Below are 21,169 nucleotides of genomic sequence, written 5' to 3' on the forward strand. Positions count from 1 at the left end.
GCCACCAGCCTAACCCTCGTAATGGCTAATCCACCGCCTATACCTACAAAGTCTAAATTACATTTCTGGTGTGAGCGAAACTTGCCACATTTACAATAAAAAAATTCATTTTCCGGGCCGTAACGCGCTGACAATGGAGTTAAAATGAATGCCGTGATATTTGGTTCCGGGGTTAAAGAAAGTTGTAATATCGGGGACGGAGGTGTGGACTGGAATTAAAACGGTGTATTGCGAAAAATAAAGCGGTTATAACGTGGGTTAAAGGAGAAGTTTGAGCAAAAATGCCATTACTCACCTGAGTTACGAACTCCTCTTCGTTGATGAATATTCATAGTCATTAGCGGTTTCAATAGAACTGTGTAAGTTAAACATCGCTATAATAACTTCTACTTACTCGAGAGGGCAAAATAGCCGCGAGGAGGTTGCGTTCTAGAGGGTGGTCTTTTGTGGTGGATATTGCCGGAGGTATCATGACGCGATTTTTCGCTATTCAACGACATTTATTTCTATAATTGCTCAGACTCTCGAAACACTTTATGCAAATTTTGCTCTGTGGTTAAATTGTCAAATTTCAGAGGGATGTAAAATGTTGCTTAACAAGTTTGATTCTGTTTTCCAAAAATGTAGATGTCTAAGAGTCGTCACAAAGTTAATGGCACTGATTATAATAAATTTGCAATTTTCGCTCTTTATCATATCAGATCATAAATGTTGTTATGGACGCAGTACAGAAAAACTATTAAAACTTTTACTGCAAGTGCGTTAAAACGAGCACACCCAGCGATAAAAAATACTATATAAAGCCGGTTTTGGATCGAAAATACAGTCTCGACGCCCCAAAAAAATGAGGTGAGTACCACAAACATCATCTAAGTACAACTGTTTGGAGCACTTTTAAGACTACTGATTTTTCCAGCTGAAGTTTGTGCCTTCACCGTCAATATAACGTATGTTAATGGAAATGGCGAAACCGAAAATCACCAGATTACTGATGTGGACCAGAATACAAAGGTTAAACTCGTGAGAGACAAAGCTGCCAATTTAATTGGATCAGATACGGCAAGTACGAGTTCGGAGTACGATGATAAACAGTTAAAAGATTCGAATACTCTTGGATACTATGAAATTGAAGATGGTGCCACAATCAAAGCCAAAGTAGAAAATTAGTTCAGAATTGAAAACATTCTAATTATATAACATTATAACCTCTATTATCTAAGTATATTATTAGGAAAGTAATGTTGAAGCAATAAAAAAGAATTATAGAAACCGCGGGAAAAAAGGGTCCGTTAACTTGGCACCACCAAGTTAATGAATTTTACTCAAAAGCTAGCACCTCGTTGTTCTAACCTAGCACCAGCTAGCACCACCAATCAAAAAGCTAGCACCACCTAATTATTGAAATAAAAGCCTTTTACTTTCGGGGGGGGCCAAGTTAACGCTAGCCCCCCGACATTATTTAATTCTCATGAACAGTTGGTCCGAGGTAGTTTAGACCTAGCACCAGCTAGCACCACTAGTCTCATAGCTAGCACCACTCTGCAAGTATTAAAAAAAAATTAAAAACCAAAAAAAAAGTAGCCCCCACTTTTTTTTCTTTAATGGCAAAAATCAGTAGGTTAATAGTCTAGAGCTAGCACTCGCTGGATCCATTAAAAAAAAGTGTATTTTTATTCAATAAAGCCATGTAATAAAGGTTTATTTTCGGGGGGGGGCTAAGTTAACGCTAGCCCCGCAATATAATTTAAAGACAATGAAAAGCTAGCACCTAATAGTTTAGAGCTAGCACCAACTAGCACCATTAGTCTTATAGCTAGCACCATTAAACAAACTAAATAAAATAATTGAAAAGCCCTGAAAAAATAACTCGCATCTATAATTCCCAATCGTGGCCGGAAATAAACTATCTTTGAAAATTAATACATCACAATCATCCATTACTTATAAAAAGTCATGTTTTCTGCCTTGAACAGAACTTAATATCTACATTATCTACATATTTAATTAAATTACATCACTTGCGTTCAAATCGTTCTTCATTTATTTCAACACACTAAAAATTAGGCCATGATAAATGCGATCATTTAATTTTTTCCACAGTCATACATTTGACTGACATTACGTAAATAACAAATTTGAAATAACAAGCGAGACTATAAAATTGAAGTCATTTGTAATTTATAAATCCGAGGTTAATGACCAAAACCTTTGTAAACTCTAAATTCCTAAAAATATTATTAAAATAATTTAAAATCCTAGAAACTTAACAGACAATGTGTCTAGAAGTCAAGTACAAATTATGAAGTTTTACTATCCGTAATAATAATCCGTATTTTGGGGCAAGCGTCTATTCTTTAGTTTCGCGCTTAGTAATACTTCAGGTATACGGACAAAATAGCATTTGTGAACAGTTTGGTGGGCCTTGTAGATCCCTACTACACTTATACAATGAATATTTGTTTGAATAACACGCTTTAGAAGCAGCTTATTTTCAAGTTAATGCAAATTCATTACTTATTACTAACAAACACATTATTCATTTTAATAAGAACTAATTTAGTTTTTTATATCGATAGTGGTTTATTGGAGTTAACACTTTAACCATGGTTCCTTTATTACAAATTTTATTACAAATTTGTAATAAAGAAGCTCTAACTTTGTTGTTGCGACGGTAATATTCTTATAAGATCGTAAAATTAGCATCATATTGTCCTGTAGTAATCTTGTAGTGCAAACTGTCGTCGTCAAAACGGACTCTTCTTAATCAGGGAAACTGTAATTCTTCCATTAGTTTTACTCCGTGCCGATATACACGGTGAGTCACTAAACGGGTGCTCCTCGATATCTCAAATAACTGTACAACCTTAGTGTTTGATTTTTTTCCAATCACTAATAATAACAATAATATAATTAATGAGATAGTGAGGACCGCGCGTTTAGTGATTCGGAATTGGAAAATGGTACAGCCAACGAGCTGTGAATTTAAAAACCGGCTTTTTTTTCTAGTAGTGATAACTATGGATGGTTCTAATTATCATTAAAGTTCGTATTAGTTTTCAGAAAGGGATTGTGAAGACACGCTTCTTTCAGAGCGTAGTCAGACATCTACTCCCCTCAATGCCGGGTCGGATATCCCTAATAATTACAGACACTGCATACTGTCGGTACTTTTCTACTATGACTATGGGACAGTAAATAAAATAAATAATTTCCAGAAAACATATATTGTAGCTAAATATTTAAAAATAAGTTCGACTTAACTGTAACTCCATTTTTTTCTTTTAAGTAAATATAGATATCTATACTGTGCCTGAATACTTTGATGTAGGCAACATGTAATACACATCAGAAGCATCTTTGATCAATCTGTTAATCTTTTTAAACTAATAATTACAGCACAAAACAACAACACAAAAATCATACTATGTCATAAATGAGAACAAAGATGTCGGACAACTAATAATGGAAAATTCAAACAAAATAGAACGTAATTTATTCAATCCTTTGACGAATATAGAGAAAAGAAAATAAATAATATGTTTCTTAATAATAGGGTGGTATGGTTAAAACTGCTCGCCTTTTCTATCTTCACACAGCGCTATCCTGTGTTCAAAATTTCTACGTAGTCTATTTAGAATCTCGGGTGTTAAATTAAGATCTGTACGACACCACACGATCCTTTTGCGCAAATGATCTTCATTTTGAATTGGAAGGGCTGAATGGTATGGATGAAATCAGTTTGCCCTCAGGACGTTAAAAACCGAACTCTGAGTAATCTGCATTTGTCTTCCGATCTGCTTTTGACTCACGTGAGGATTTTCTCTATAATTTCAAACAAGGCAGCTTCATTTTCTGGCATTGTTACTGTAAGATGCTTAACTTTAGTTTTCTTAAATTGATCAACTTCTCTTAAGCTTTTTTCGAGTTTAATAAATGTTTGGTTAGAAGGAATTGTATCGCCTGGCATATAGATGAACGACAGCCTCAAAATTTCCATAACATTTTGCCAAAGTTAAAAGCATATTGGTTTTTTTCGGAATTCAAAAACGTTATTAGCAAAAGTTGAAAATAATTTGACTGCTACAAGAAATTTAAGAGGAAGTTATTTATGAAAAGTAAAATGTGTTGCCTATTCAGACTTATCCAGGTGTGAACAGATAAAATAATCACACTTTAACTTAAATTTGTTTTACGGCAGCTATAAAGTAATACAAATTTACAACTAGTTCCAACTTACTCATCTAATGTAATAGAGGTTACCACTTTAATAATACTTGTGATTTAAAAAAGAGAGAGAAAGAAAATAGGAAAATACTGGGTACAGCTTAACAAAAAAAAAATGCACTTATAAAAACAACATTCGTGATTCCTTTACAAAACTATAATGTATAAAAAAAGCAACATGCAACATATTAAATGTCAAACATCTTCAAGTTTTCGTTGTGAAGAAATGCATATCCTACAAAAGGTCCAAAATAGCTGGGTTTCGACTCCCTCGGTATCCAGTAACACCGCATTAATTATAATTTTGATTTTTGTGGAAAATTTGTTTAAGAATATCCGGTAAACGTGACGTCAGTTCATTTGTGTGAGTATGTACACTTAATGGTTAGACTAATAAATATGGACTTTTTAAATCTATAATTCTTTATAAATTTCTGGTTTTACATGAACCACATCATTGTTGTACAATATGTTGGTCCACACAATTTGTTAGTTAATATATATTAACTATGAGATATGTTAGAAAATAATTTGCATTTTAACCAATAGACACTATATTTCGTCTATTTCGAAACTAAAGAATAGACGCTTGCCCCAAAATAGGGATTATTACTACGGATAGTAAAACTTCATAATTTGTACTTGACTTCTAGATACATTGTCTGTTAAGTTTCTAGGATTTTAAATTATTTTAATAATATTTTTAGGAATTTAGAGTTTACAAAGGTTTTGGTCATTAACCTCGGATTTATAAATTACAAATGACTTCAATTTTATAGTCTCGCTTGTTATTTCAAATTTGTTATTTAAGTAATGTCAGTCAAATGTATGACTGTGGAAAAAAATTAAATGATCGCATTTATCATGGCCTAATTTTTAGTGTGTTGAAATAAATGAAGAACGATTTGAACGCAAGTGATGTAATTTAATTAAATATGTAGATAATGTAGATATTAAGTTCTGTTCAATGCAGAAAACATGACTTTTTATAAGTAATGGATGATTGTAATGTATTAATTTTCAAAGATAGTTTATTTCCGGCCACGATTGGGAATTATAGATGCGAGTTATTTTTTCAGGGCTTTTCAATTATTTTATTTAGTTTGTTTAATGGTGCTAGCTATAAGACTAATGGTGCTAGCTCTAAACTATTAGGTGCTAGCTTTTCATTGTCTTTAAATTATATTGCGGGGCTAGCGTTAACTTAGCCCCCCCCGAAAATAACCCTTTATTACATGGCTTTATTGAATAAAAATACACTTTTTTTTAATGGATCCAGCGAGTGCTAGCTCTAGACTATTAACCTACTGATTTTTACCATTAAAGAAAAAAACGTGGGGGCTACTTTTTTTTTGGTTTTTAATTTTTTTTTAATACTTGCAGAGTGGTGCTAGCTATGAGACTAGTGGTGCTAGCTGGTGCTAGGTCTAAACTACCTCGGACCAACTTTTCATGAGAATTAAATAATGTCGGGGGGCTAGCGTTAACTTGCCCCCCCCCCGAAAGTAAAAGGCTTTTATTTCAATAATTAGGTGGTGCTAGCTTTTTGATTGGTGGTGCTAGCTGGTGCTAGGTTAGAACAACGAGGTGCTAGCTTTTGAGTAAAATTCATTAACTTGGTGGTGCCAAGTTAACGGACCCGGAAAAAAAACCGGTTTATTTAAAAACAAATCGTCGAGCTTCAAAACAACTAGTGAATGCCGAAACTCAGCTCGCTCGACTCGAATTAGTGCGTGTCCGAGTACACTATTCCCCCGCTAATGACAAGCTTCCGAAACACGGAAAATGGAGCCATGTCTCAAATAAATTTGTTAGAGGCGGAGGCGGCGTTTCTAACGCAATCTGCATCACAAATTCGCTTCTTTCAGTCGCAGAAACGGATACTGGGAATATGACAGCGCCGTTCCGCCACTATACGGCTCCTAAATTGGAAAAGGAGATTTGAAAAATTACGACGAGTAATTTCGTCGAGAGGAAGGACATTAATGCTGGAAGTTGGGAGGCAAGAACTAGTCGGAGACGAAATAGCGACTACCCGTGTAGACCGTATACTTAACAAGGTTTTTCTGCGAGATGACGGGCGGCCGGGGAAAAAGCGCATCTTGAACAACTTATTAAAAAACCTAGGAGATTTTTTAAAACTTGGACTTGTACCGGTGTAGTTTTATTTGAACAACGCGACTACTGAAAAACACGTTTTAGAAAAAGAAGAGTTTTGTTATTACGTTTCGCTTTCCCGCTCGCGATGTATAAAAAAAATCATGACAGTTGAAACAGGGTGGGTGGGTGGGGCTTATATTTGCTCTTTTTTCTTAATACACACAAGCAGTCATCTTTTGACAACGAGAAACTTGAAAACATGTTGAAAATGATAAACTTTTTTAAGGAAATATGGAATGGAGCCTAATTGCAAAATCCAAATTTCCTTACAAAGATTTACCAATTCCAACATATTTTTTGGTGTGGAAAAAAGACCACGTATATCAAGAAAAGAAGGGTAAAATAAGCCCCACCCGCCCACCCTATCTCAATTGTGATGATTGTTTTTATTCGTCATGGGCCGGGGCCGGGTTTAATTGCAAAATCCTTATATTTTTACAATAAATTACCATGTGAAACAAGTTCTTAAGTAGTTGAAGCTATACCGGGTGTCTGGAAAATGGAGGATTAACTCTTCAGTACGTTATGTACGAGTGTTTTGGGAGTCCAAAAAAAATAATAAAAAAATTGACAACACTGCACGCACCTAACGCGTACTTTTTGATTTCTTAGTAACGATGGTGACTGAAATCCACCTTTCGTTTCTTTCAGGACAATAACAATAACAACCAGTAGCCATTAATTGTGAATTATTATTAATAACACAAGCTGTTATTTTTCATTAACAAATTAATAAAAAATACACTTAATAAGACATTTATAAATTATAAACAAAAACAAAACCAACAAAAGAAAAATCCATTAAAGTATAACCAACTAAACACTAGAGAAGATGTTCAAAATTCCTGCCTTGTGTATATAAATAAAGGACGAAAAAGGACGAAAGGGACGAACAAAGGCGAAAAGGACGAACAAATACGAAAAAGGACGAATAGGACGAAAAACTACGAAAAAGACGCAAAAAGATGAAAAGGACGAATACGACGAAAAACTACGAAAAGGACGAAAAAGGACGAAACGGACGAATAAGACGAAAAACTACGAAAAAGTCGAAAAAGAACGAAAAGGACGAAGAAGAACGAAAAAGGACGACAAGAACGAAAAGGACGAAGAGGACGAAGACGACGAAAAGAACGAAATGGACGAGAAAGGACGAAAAGCTCAAAATTTTTCTTATTATGAATTGTTGAATTTTAATAGTTTATTGGTGTAATTTAGTGTTTGACTGGTGTAAAACTATATTTGTACTTTTTAACACCAATAAAGTATTGATTGAAAAGGACTAGAAAGGATGAAAAGGACTAAAAGGACGAAACAGGACGAAAAGAACGACAAAGACGAATAAGGACGAAACGGACTAAAAGGACTAAAAGGACTAAAAGGACGAAAAAGACGAATAAGGAAGAAAAGGACGAGAAAGGACGAAAAGGACTAAAAGGACGAGAAGGACGAAAAAGGATGAAAAGAGCGAAAAAGGGTGAAAAGGTCGAAGAAGGACGAAAAGGATGAATAAGACGAATAAGGAAGAAAAGGACGAGAAAGGACGAAAAGGACTAAAAGGACGAGAAGGACGAAAAAGGATGAAAAGAGCGAAAAAGGGTGAAAAGGTCGAAGAAGGACGAAAAGGATGAATAAGGACTAGAAGGACGAAAAAGGACTAAAAGGACGAAAAGGACGAATAAGGAAGAAAAGGACGAAAAAGGACGAAATGAGGAGAAATGACGAAAAAGGACGAACAAGCCGAAAAAGAACGAAAAAGACGAAAAAGGACGAGAAGGAGGAGAAAGGACGAAAAGGACGGAAAGGGCGCAAAGAAGTAACAGAACGCAAAATTAAGAGAAAGGACGAAAAGGACGAGAAAGGACGGAAAAGACAAAAAAGGCGAAAATGACGAAAAAGGAACTAAAAGGACGAAAAACTACGCAAAGGACGAAAAAGGACTAAAACGATGAAAAAGAACGAAAAAGACGAAAAAGGACTAAAACGATGAAAAAGAACGAAAAAGACGAAAAACTACGAAAAGGACGAAGAAGGGCGAAAATGACGAAAAAGGAACTAAAAGGACGAAAAACTACGCAAAGGACAAAAAAGGACGAAACGGACGACAAAGGACGAATAAGGAAGAAAAGGACGAAAAAGGACGAAATGAAGAGAAATGACGAAAAAGGACGAACAAGCCGAAAAAGAACGAAAAAGGCGAAAAAGGACGAGAAGGACGAGAAAGGACGAAAAGGACGGAAAGGGCGAAAAGAAGTAACAGAACGCAAAATTAAGAGAAAGGACGAAAAGGACGAGAAAGGACGGAAAAGACAAAAAAGGCGAAAATGACGAAAAAGGAACTAAAAGGACGAAAAACTACGCAAAGGACGAAAAAGGACTAAAACGATGAAAAAGAACGAAAAAGATGAAAAAGGTCTAAAACGATGAAAAAGAACGAAAAAGACGAAAAACTACGAAAAGGACGAAGAAGGGCGAAAATGACGAAAAAGGAACTAAAAGGACGAAAAACTACGCAAAGGACAAAAAAGGACGAAACGGACGACAAAGGACGAATAAGGAAGAAAAGGACGAAAAAGGACGAAATGAAGAGAAATGACGAAAAAGGACGAACAAGCCGAAAAAGAACGAAAAAGACGAAAAAGGACGAGAAGGAGGAGAAAGGACGAAAAGGACGGAAAGGGCGAAAAGAAGTAACAGAACGCAAAATTAAGAGAAAGGACGAAAAGGACGAGAAAGGACGGAAAAGACAAAAAAGGCGAAAATGACGAAAAAGGAACTAAAAGGACGAAAAACTACGCAAAGGACGAAAAAGGACTAAAACGATGAAAAAGAACGAAAAAGACGAAAAAGGACTAAAACGATGAAAAAGAACGAAAAAGACGAAAAACTACGAAAAGGACGAAGAAGGGCGAAAATGACGAAAAAGGAACTAAAAGGACGAAAAACTACGCAAAGGACAAAAAAGGACGAAACGGACGACAAAGGACGAATAAGGAAGAAAAGGACGAAAAAGGACGAAATGAAGAGAAATGACGAAAAAGGACGAACAAGCCGAAAAAGAACGAAAAAGACGAAAAAGGACGAGAAGGACGAGAAAGGACGAAAAGGACGGAAAGGGCGAAAAGAAGTAACAGAACGCAAAATTAAGAGAAAGGACGAAAAGGACGAGAAAGGACGGAAAAGACAAAAAAGGCGAAAATGACGAAAAAGGAACTAAAAGGACGAAAAACTACGCAAAGGACGAAAAAGGACTAAAACGATGAAAAAGAACGAAAAAGATGAAAAAGGTCTAAAACGATGAAAAAGAACGAAAAAGACGAAAAACTACGAAAAGGACGAAGAAGGGCGAAAATGACGAAAAAGGAACTAAAAGGACGAAAAACTACGCAAAGGACAAAAAAGGACGAAACGGACGACAAAGGACGAATAAGGAAGAAAAGGACGAAAAAGGACGAAATGAAGAGAAATGACGAAAAAGGACGAACAAGCCGAAAAAGAACGAAAAAGACGAAAAAGGACGAGAAGGAGGAGAAAGGACGAAAAGGACGGAAAGGGCGAAAAGAAGTAACAGAACGCAAAATTAAGAGAAAGGACGAAAAGGACGAGAAAGGACGGAAAAGACAAAAAAGGCGAAAATGACGAAAAAGGAACTAAAAGGACGAAAAACTACGCAAAGGACGAAAAAGGACTAAAACGATGAAAAAGAACGAAAAAGACGAAAAAGGACTAAAACGATGAAAAAGAACGAAAAAGACGAAAAACTACGAAAAGGACGAAGAAGGGCGAAAATGACGAAAAAGGAACTAAAAGGACGAAAAACTACGCAAAGGACGAAAAAGGACGAAACGGACGACAAAGGACGAAAAACTACGAAAAGGACAAAATAGGGTTAAAACGACGAAAAACTACGAAAAGGACGAAAAAGGACTAAAACGACGAAAAAGAACGAAAAGGACTTTGTTTCCAAATTTTGATCAATTTTTGTAAGTTAGTCATCAGTACTTGTTAAGATAAGATTCATTTTGGTAAATGACACACCCTCTAAAAAAAGAGAGGGTGGGTGGGCGGGGCTAGTACCTACTAAGGTAAGACTGATTTTGGCAAATGAGATACCTTCTAAAAAAAGAATGGGCGGGTGGGTGGGGCTAGTGGTTGTTAAGATAAAACTGATTTTGGCAAATGACATATGCTCTAAGAAAAGAGAGGGTGGGCGGGAGTTGCTAGTACCTGCTAAGATAAGGCTGATTTTGTGAAATGACGTATTCTCTTATTTAATTAAATGAGTTCACACACTAGAGGCTCCAAAACACTTTCAAATTCTTTTCAAACAGGAATACTTAGAACCTCAAGATTGTTTTAAAATTTTCAAAAAAAAACATGGTCCCAAAATTATCTCAAAAACAGATTAGGTCATAATTTCCCAAAAATTGAACACCAAGTCCCCCAAGATTGTTTTAAATAATTTACAAAAAAAAAATCCATCCAGATTCCTGTAAATTTATCCGAAAATAAAACACCAGGGGACCTGAATTAACTGCGAACAAAAGTAGGGTTTTGAAAATTTTTACAATTTTTAACTGCTTACTCGATTTTTGCTGATTTGTAGTTTCGCTTTATATCAGGTATACATTGTTGCCAAATGGAATTTTATCAAATTGTCACAAATGTGTTGTTTAATTGTTAAACATAGCAAAAGAACGAAATTTAAAATCATTGTAACTCCGCCAAAATGTGAGAAGGATTTTTTTACTATTTTTCCTAGACTCACCAGTTGATTGTTAACAACGTAGCGGAGAGTTAATCCGCCATTGTCCAGACACCCGGAATATATGTTAAGTAAAAAAGATAGCCAAAGATTAAACCCATACCAGCTCCGATCTTAATTGTGATGAATTTTTCATTCTTTGTCAGACCAGGAGGAGAAGCGTAACTGCAAAATTCATATTTCCTTATAAAATTTACTATTTTTAACGTGTTTTAAGTTGCTTGTTGTAGCTATGTATATTTAAGAAAAAAGAAAATATAAACCCCGCCCACCCACCCCTTGTGACGATTTTCTTTATTCGTCGTGAACAGGAGGGCGAAACTTAATTGCAAAATTCCTATTTTCCTACAAGCAATTACCATGTGAAACACATTCTTAAGTAATCGTGTTGTGTAAAGAAAACTATTTGTACTAAGTAAAAAAAGAAAACAAAAATTTTAACCCACTCCGATCTCAATTGTGATAAATTCTTGATTCGTTATCAGGCGGAGGGAACGTAACTGTAAAATCCACATTTCCTTACAAACGTTTACCAATTTGATCATGTGTTAGCTTCTTGTTGTGCAAAGAAGATTACGTATAATAAGAAAAAAGAGGTAAAATATAATAAAATATGGATTTTGCAATTAAGCTTCGTCCCTCGGTATAATTACTAATGAAAAATTCATCACAACTGAGATCGGGGTGGGTGGGTGGGGCCTAATCTTTGGATCGTTTTTTATTAATATATATAGTTGAATTATATCAAGAAATTCAATCTTACTCTTTCCTTGTATAATAAATCTTTATGAATGACTTGTTTACATACTCGTATCAAGAGGGCAAAAAACATCTGCAGTATCTAGAAAGCTTATTTATTTATAAATTTGTCAAGATATATTGACATTCGAAAAAAATTAGTAACGTATCGTTCCAAATTTCCTCTAAATTTTAAATAAATATTACAACGTCTGCTGGGAATTAAATGGAATTGTATGTCTCGACAATGAATCTAGTTCTGATCCTCTGCGATTTAGTTTTGGTTGCGATTCTTTTCTTAGCTCAAAAGAAGGAACGGTTCTTGTCTAGAGAAATGTAACGATCAAACTTCAAAAAAAAAAAAGTAAATAACTTGGAATAATTTTACCCTTACTGTGTTGGTAAATATGAACTACTTGCAGTTGTTAGTGGGATAATCAAATCAAGAGTATGCGCTGGCCTCAGGAGTTTCCACCACTTGGACGAAGTGTTACATGTGTTATACAAGTTGTGCAATCCGGTGGGATTAATTTTCGAAGAAGAAAGTTCGACCCAAATGAATTCGTTGTTTATTATTATTTCAATAAAATTCCAATAGTAGAAATAGAAATGACTCCTAAGCATACAGACTGTCCCCTTTCCCCCAATTAGTCTCCTAATGCACCCGACTGCAAAAAGCCAAGTCTAGGCGATTTGTCATCGCACCGACTGCTGCCGCTTCTACAAAATGGAAACTAATGCGAAACGTCTATCCATAAATTGAGTTTCTGGCGTGAGAATCTCGACTTGTACGTAAAACGATGACTTCTTATCGATCACGGAGCGCCACTTACCGTATTCATGCTACACTCCGCCACCTGAAAGAATATATCGCTACGTCAATTAACCCTCGATGATTCAATTAGGGAGGAAACTCTGCCGGGACCTTATAAACCGGTAATAACCAGTCACATGTCAATTAGATTGCTTGCGCGTACCGCTAAATCTGCGCATTTCTTGGCCGGGAAGATTTAATAAAGTTTACCTGAAAAGGGTCGTCCATCAAAATAATAATCTCTCGGCGAAAGGACGCATTTTTCCTAACCCTTTGGAAGGGGTGGCTTGTCGACGCGGCATCGGGGCGGCGCGCCAAGAAGATATTTATAGTCGATTATGGCTTAAAGTAGGTTTTTCGGGTTTGTTTTGTCTTTAGACAAATTATGGAGCGCTTTGGAGAGTTTATTTTGAGAATGGTTGTTTGCTGAAGTTATTTTGTATTTTTTTTTTAATTTAGTAAAAAATGACGCATTAGATTCGGGACAAGTGCGTCGAAACGTTGTGAAACCGTGAAGTCAATATTCCTCCCTCGGGAACTATTGTAAAGAAAGTGCCCTCCTAGGACTACTCTCCAGACTAATTCCAGGCAGATTACCTTATTTTAACGCGTAAACCTACAACCAATACGTTCGCCCAATTCCTAGTCTCTCTTTGTCGCATTGAAATCAATATCGCGTCTAAATTAATTTGCGGATTTCTTTACACCAAAAAAACAATAACATTAAATTTTTTTCTTCAAGCAGCAACCCAATTTATTGATCCCCCGTCCCCTATACAAACGCTAAATCCCATCAAATCGTCCCATTTTCCAAAATAAGTTTTTGTTGTGCGATTCCAGAGCGTATTAATATCGCCTCTCCGCCCATATTTTATCAAAGCGAGCGCTCACAAAACAGAGGAATCCGCGTGAATTACTGCCTCTCTGAATAAATGTTGAACGAATAGTTACATTCATTCCGACATTAAATTAGCGGGGCTCTCGCAAAGCCCGGATTAGAGGTGTCACTTAGCGAACGACCATTCGCTGAAGAAATGCGTGACGTATCGAACGCTGCCGGAAAGAAGATATACAGTCGGACATAATTGCCTTCTGTCTCAGTTACGCGGGTTTTTGGATGACAGCAGGGCGCATTTGCGAACTTAACTGCCTTTGATGGCCGTCAATCTGGTTTATCGGAGAGGGGCGATTGGGTAATTTCTTTTATTTCGAGGACGAAGAATTTTGTTAAAATATGCGGATATATATTGTCGTTTGAGGCTCGCGGAGCGGATTGATTGCAATTTTTAGATAAAATGAAATTCTGAAACGATAAAAATCCAAAGTTTCGCAGAAATTACCGCGCGTCATAGATCACACCACTTGTAACGAATAATGCCTTTCGACAGCACTCGCACTAATTGAAGGGTCGTAATTTCAGGGGCGATATTTACCGAGGACCAGAGAGACAGCGCTACAGAATTAGCTTTCAAATATGCCGTCTACAAAATCAACAAGGATAAAACCCTGCTGCCGTACACATCCCTCGTGTATGATATCCAATACGTGCCACGTGATGACAGCTTCCATGCCAGCAAGAAGGGTGAGTGGACGTAGAACAAAGTGGCGGGTTAAGTGCCGCATTTGTGAGGCACATTTACGCGATTTAGGGGATTCACTCACACCGTATGAATGTTAAGTGGTATCCGATAAGACCGACGTTTTAAAACGAGGCTGGAAATTAATTCACCTGGGCGTGGTACTTTCTGTTGTTGGCAAAAAATCGGCTTTATAAGAACGTGTCAAGCAAGTCCGGGTGATTTAAACCAGTAATTTCCCTAAGCGTTCCTCCGAATCCCCGAAAAAATTTCCAATTCTTTTACTTCAATTTAACCCGATGTTATCCTATCCGTCTTGCGTATGGCTTAATTTTTTCCAGCGTTCGGTCGGTCGGGCCACAATTGCTATCCGTTCGACTGCGCCAAAAGAAGACCATATTTTCGGCGTATTTATGCGATATTTTATCTACGAATAATAAATAAAAACCCTGACCTTCGTCGCCGGTTAGAATATTCCGGGATGCGACGCACATTCTTAAGATTAAACCTGCTCAAACAGGATTAGCCGGGAATGTTTGCGTTTAACTTTAAAGGCGAACGGTTGACGCGTGACGGTTATGGATTGACCGGGTACTATTTTACTGGTTTTCAAATGGATGCACAAACACGATTCATCTTTATGTATGTTATTCGCGAGTTTGCTTTGGGATTAGCAGTCGGTCGCTTATCCAAGGTAAATATTGATCGGCGGTTTGGATTAAGTTGTCATGAGGTTGGAAGTTGGGGAAGATTTTTTCGCCGGCTTCGAGGACTTTATTTAAGGCGATTTCGGGCTATTCGCAAATAAATTTCACACAGTGTCTAAGACAGGGGTTATCGAAGTGTCGCGAACAGTTAACGAACTTCACAAATTTGTTGCATATCTACGAACTTTGCGGAATATAGGCGAACAGCTTTAAATACAAAATAAATTTCAAAGCACAAGTTTGAGCTTTTTTTTCAGAAACTAGAACGATTTCTCACTCTTGTTTTACTGCCAGCCGTAGACGAAAACCTCAAGACCAATAATATAGTTTCAAGATTCTGTGACTTCATTTTTCAAAAAATTGTTTCAAACTCTGGAAACTACTATCATTGTTTAAGTATATTATAGTTGGACAACCTAATACAAATTTTACTTCGCCTAAATAGTGAGCTTTAGGACAAGGAATCCAGGGGGCGTGGGACAAATTTTTCGTCAACGCGCATTTTCACTACAGTGAGCCAACGTATTAGGTTTATTTTACTCTAAATCAGATGGCGCCATCAAACATTAGCAAAGGCAAACACCCTTCACTCTGCTCTTATACGAGGAGTTATCCATAAATCCATAATTAACATTGTTCCGTAAACAGTAATGTGTATAAACATATATGTACAAAATATGAAAATATACTTGACATAAAAAATATGAAGCAACGCATTGTAACGTGATAAGAAAGAATTGAATTTAAATGAATTTGACGCATATTTTTATTTGACTATATCTGAAGACTGACAGAAACTTTCCACGGGTTTTTAAACTGGTATAATTGTTTAGTTTTACAAGATTAAAGTAAAACAAGATTTTAAGTAAAATTTAGATTCGTGGTGTTACAAAAATATTAACACAAAATGAAAATATATGTTCAAAGTAAATAACAGAATGACATAAACTTTCGGCAAATAATTACAAGAGAGAAAAAAACGCATAAAGAATTTAAGAGGCATGTTTGTAATATCGAGTTGTTAAAGGCTGCTTTGAAGACTGTTTGTTTCTATGAAAAACAATTGCTGTTATCGGACATTTTGGTAGATTTTGTTCCAAAAATCCGAGATAACTAATTGTTTCTTGAACTAGTTTCCGTAACTTCTAAAATTTAAAAAGGATACGCCGTTCTGCTGTAATAAAATCTAGAATAAGGTCAAAATCACAGTAATATTACATCTGATTTTGTTAACCACATGAATGTAATTTACATTAAAATAAGTTACAGACATTGTTTGAAATGTTTATTATAGTTCGAAAACAAGATAAAATAAATAAATAAATAAATAAAATGTGCAGTTTATAAACTTCAGAATTTTAGTATAAAAATAATCATGTTTGAAGCTTTATTTTGTCTGTTCCATTTTATTGGGTGTATTGGGCACCTCTCAGGACATAATACCGACATCAGTGCACCGACCCAACGTTCTTCAACCGATGGGATGATTTATTACTTCCGTTATGCTGGCCCTACACACAGCGATTTGGTTTTCGGATTTTCGGCTAGATCTGCACAGTTAACTCTTTGCGCACTGCACACTGACAGAGTATTTTGTTCACGCGAGCATCAAAAACATTACGCCGAAAGCACTTCTTCAAGTGTTTTTTTTTTTAAGATGTCATATTTGTTAGCGTTTCCAAAATTTTCTTCTTTGCACAGGTCAACTAATTTTTCGTAAACCGCATTTTAAAATTTTTGTTATTGTATTTTTTACTTTTTAATTTTCTAAGGCATGAAAAAATCCCTTATAGGTTCACATGCAATTTTTCGTCGCCTGAGAACTTGTTTGATCTACAGACCAAAGCTCACTCAGGCCAATATCGGCTTTAAGCGATTTATCTATAAACCGATATTCGTTAGAGTTGATGTGATACAATACATCCACTACGAAGAACTAACCCATTTCGACCATTGGACTTTACAACGAATAAGTGAACAAAGTTCTTGAACATCTTAACGATTTAATACATAATGTTCCCGAATGACAAAATTTACATTTCAAATTGTATTATCAAATTACACTCTCCAAAATTTGTCACGAACAATGAAATGACGCAATCTCCAAATTTTACAAGAGTAAAATGGTAGTTTGGCCCCGTTTACGGTTTATGCATCCGTGTCGAGTTTTCACCTTAGACGTCAAGATTTTTGGAAAAAAAAAATCAACATTTTCCAATTTATAATGTTATGTATTTAAATTTTAAAAAGTAGAATAGTCCTGATCTTGTGATTTATACCTAAATACGCTATTGGGATTTTTCGACTTGTCGATTTCTCGACTTTTCAACTTTACATGTCTCAATTTTTCAATATTTCAATTTTGGGCTTTTCCGATTCCTCCATTCCTTAAATTTTCTATTTCTCGATTTTTTTATTTTTCGATTTCTCAATCTTACGATGTTTCAATGATACGATTTCTCAATTTTTGTCCTCTTCAATTTTACGGTTTTTAAATATTTCGATTTTTCAATTTTTCAAATTTTCACGTTTCTAAATTTTCAGTTTGCCGATTTCTAAAGTATTTTTTTTATTTGTCCATTTCTGGATTTCCTAAAGTTTCGATTTTTCACATCTTCAATTCCTCAATTTTTCGATTTTTTAAGATTACGATTTTTCAATTTTGCTTTTTTAGATTTTCGATTTCTCAATTTTCGAATTTTTTAATTTCTCAATTTTTTGAATATTTCTTTTAGTTATGAAATTTTTCAATATTTCAATTTTTCGACTTTTCGATTTTTGAATTGATGGATTTTTTTTTGATTTCTCGCTTTTTTCCTTTTTGGATTTTCATTTATTGTAAACTTTAGATTTTTCAATTCTGGGACTGTTTAATGCTTCGATTTCTCAATTTTTAAACTTTTCGATGTTTTAATATTTCATTTTTTAAAATTCTAGGTTTTTCGATATCTCGAGTTTTCAGTTCTTCTATATTTCAATTTTTCATTTTTCGATTTTTTGAATTTTAATTTTTGATTTTCCAGTTTTTCTTTTTTAAAATTTTTCGATTATTCAATTTTTTGATTTCTCAATTTATCGAATTCAAATGTTTCGTTGTTTTGATTGTTCGATTTCTCAATTTTTCAATTTTTAACTTTCCTTTTCGGCTTCCGACTCCTCAATTTCTCGATCCTCCGATTTTTCGATTTCTCGAAGTCTCAAGTTTTTGAATTTTTCGATGTTTCGATTTTTGGATTTCTCGGTTTTTCAATTTTTTTCTTTTGAGCTTTTCAATTTCTGGGTTTTCCAATTTTTCAATGCCTCGATTTTTCAATTTTTCAAATTGAATTGGATCTCTCGATTCTTCAATTTTGCGATATTTTAATTATTCATTGTTTTAAATTTTAGTTTTTTCGATTTCTCGATTTTTTGACTTTTCAGTTCTTCAGTATTTAAATTTTTGAATTTTTCAAATATTTGAGTTAAATTTTCAGTTTTCTGATTTCTCAATTAATCTATTTTTGATTTTCCCACTTCTCAAAGTTTCGATTTTTCAGTTCTTCAATTCTTCGATTTTTCGACTTCGCTTTATTGGTTTGTCGATTTCTCAATTTTTGGATATTTCTTTCAGTTTTGATATTTTTCAATACCTCGATTCTTTCATTTTTCGACTTCTAGATTTTTCTATTTTTTATTTTTGGATTTTCAGTTTTTTGTTTTTTATTTTAATTTCTCAATTTTTCAACTTTTTCATATTTTAATTTTTAAATTTCTAGATTTTTCAGTTTCTCGAGTTTCAAGTTCTATATTTTAATTTTTTAAATTTACGAATGTTTAAATTTTTTGAGATCTCAATTCATTGAGATTCGGATGTTTCGATGTTTTGATTATTCAATCTCGCTTTATCAATTTTTTCCATATTTAAGTTTTCGATTTTGGCCTACTTCGGTTTCTCAATTTTTTGATTTTTCGACTTCTCGATTTTTCGACTCCTCGATTTTTTTTGTCTTTTGATTTTTCGATTTCTCGATGTCTCAATTTTTGAATTTTACAATGTTTCGATTTTTCGATTTGTTGGTTTTTCGATTTTTTGCTTTTCGGTTTCTCGATTTTTCGATGTTTCGATTTTGGATTTATCCGATTTTTCAATTGTCCAATTTTTTAAATTCTCGACTTCTCGATTCGTTGGTTTTTCAGTTTTTCGATTATTAAATTTTAGATTTTTATTTTTATTTTTATTTTTGATTTTGTGATGTTTGGATTTCTCCATTTTTCAGTTTTAGGATATTTTAACTTTTCAGTGTTTTAAATTTTAGATTTTTCGATTTTTTAGTTCTTCAATATTTTTTTATTTTTCGAATTTTGACGTTTCTGAATTTTTAGTTTTTGGATTTCTCAATTAATCTATTTTTTTATATTCCCATTTTTCCACTTCCTAAAGTTTCGATTTTTAAGTTCTTCAGTTCTTCAATTTTTCGATTATTCAGGTTTTTGATTTTTCAATTTTTCGATTTTTTAAGGTTGCGATTTTTAGACTCTGATTTTTTTACTTTTTTGTTTCTCAATTTTTTAATTTCCTAATTTTTTGATATTTCGTTCAATTTTGTGATTTTTCAGTTTTTCGATTTCTCAATTTTAACTTTTCAATTTTTGAAATTATTAATTTTTTTCGATTTTTTGAGTTTTCAGTTCTCTATATTTCAATTTTTCAATTTTAGGAATTTTTAAATTTTCGATTGTCCAATTTTTTTTTATTTTTCGATTTTCCAATTTTTCGATCTTTCGATTTTTGAATTAACCGATTGTTCAATTTCTCGATTTTTAAATTTTAGATTTTCCAATTTTTATTTTTTTGATTTTTTTATGTTTCGATTTCTCGATTTTACAATTTTCCCATATTTGAATTTTTCAGTGTTTTAAATTTTCGATTTCGAGGATTTACTGTGTTACAGTAGTCATCAGTCATTACTCATCAAGAACGATTATTGCTGTGCGTTAAAATGCCTACATACTGATAAGCACGTCCATACAAGACACATTTAAGGCTGTTTTAGTATAATTTTTGCAATTCTAAATTTATTTCTTGATGTCTAAATCGTATATATTTAAATGGTGATGAATATTTTGTGATACAATCTTAGGATAAAATGCATTTTAGTTTCAAAAATAATATGTATTTAATGATTTGACTACTGTTAATAAAAAAAAATACGTAAGAAGATGTTCATATTGAATTAATTTGGTGTTCATAGTTTGATGATAATCCATGTTATTCTGGAGGCAAATTAGATGACTTGTTACTTATTAATTAAAGTAGTGGTCGTTTAATTTCGTATACCTTTAAAGTGGACGAAGGGACGCATATTTGTTAGCCATGCAATTCATGGATAATAGGTATACCGCAATAATATTAAATTTTTGTTACCTTAACCTTGAAACAGGTATGCACTACATATACATATATTACAGTAAAGTCTTCAACACGTACGTTTACTTATTTTGTGACTGCTCCCCGTACAACGTACTGATTAATACGTCCGTTTACTACCTTATCGACATCACGTGCTTACGGACTATTTTTGCCCCCTTTCGTAAGGTACCGCCACTTCATAGTGAAGCGAGTGAGATGTAAAATATATATTCATTCTTTTGTACATGGGAAAGTGATTGTCCGTATAGGTTGTCCAACTATAATATACTTAAACAATGCTACTATACTTGACTAAAACTTTTTTGAGTTTGTGAACGTACTGGAACTGAAGTCGACCATAACTAGTTCTCTTTTGATAAATCCGTTAATTTCATCCGTGGCTACGAATCTTGCACACTTACATTTAAAATATTTCTTGGTTTGAAAATATCAGCGTCTTGTAAGTACATCAAAGCTCTGCATTTAACTGGAAAACTCTTTTCAACACGATATCTTATTCCTGCGTAATAAAGAAGATTTACATATAATCAAGTCAACATAATACAAGCCTGTGACGCTGTTCCTTTGATGGAATTTATAACTTTTCAAGACAAAATCCACTTCATTTAACTAATATATTTTCTCTGCTGTTGAAAGAAATATGACAAAAATAAGACAAGATTGATAATCCTGGGAACATTTCCCATAAAAATTATCCCATTTCAAACCAGCTGGTGTTGTAAAGTAAAGTAGGTTATTGTTGCATTATTGTTGCATTATAATTTCATTTCGACA

General features: G+C 34.2%; 1 protein-coding gene and 1 long non-coding RNA gene across 6 annotated transcripts in view; both read left to right on the top strand.

The window, feature by feature from the left end:
• Positions 1–21,169, top strand: part of LOC135127548 (glutamate receptor ionotropic, kainate 2-like) — a 193,332-nt gene that overhangs the window by 76,068 nt on the left and 96,095 nt on the right. For all 5 annotated transcript variants that reach the window (XM_064053999.1, XM_064054001.1, XM_064054002.1 and 2 more), the window contains exon 3: positions 14,122–14,283. In XM_064053999.1, coding sequence (XP_063910069.1) covers positions 14,122–14,283 — 162 coding nt within the window. The remainder of the gene's footprint in view (positions 1–14,121; positions 14,284–21,169) is intronic.
• LOC135128431 (uncharacterized) lies at positions 12,029–12,510 on the top strand. The gene is made up of 2 exons (XR_010280401.1): positions 12,029–12,251; positions 12,310–12,510. It is a non-coding gene; the product is annotated as an uncharacterized LOC135128431 (long non-coding RNA).

The sequence above is a fragment of the Zophobas morio genome, unplaced genomic scaffold, assembly GCF_036711695.1.
Source record: "Zophobas morio isolate AGI-343-1 ecotype UQ-CSIRO unplaced genomic scaffold, CSIRO_AGI_Zmor_V1 ptg000012l, whole genome shotgun sequence".
NCBI classification, from domain to species: Eukaryota; Metazoa; Arthropoda; class Insecta; order Coleoptera; family Tenebrionidae; genus Zophobas; species Zophobas morio.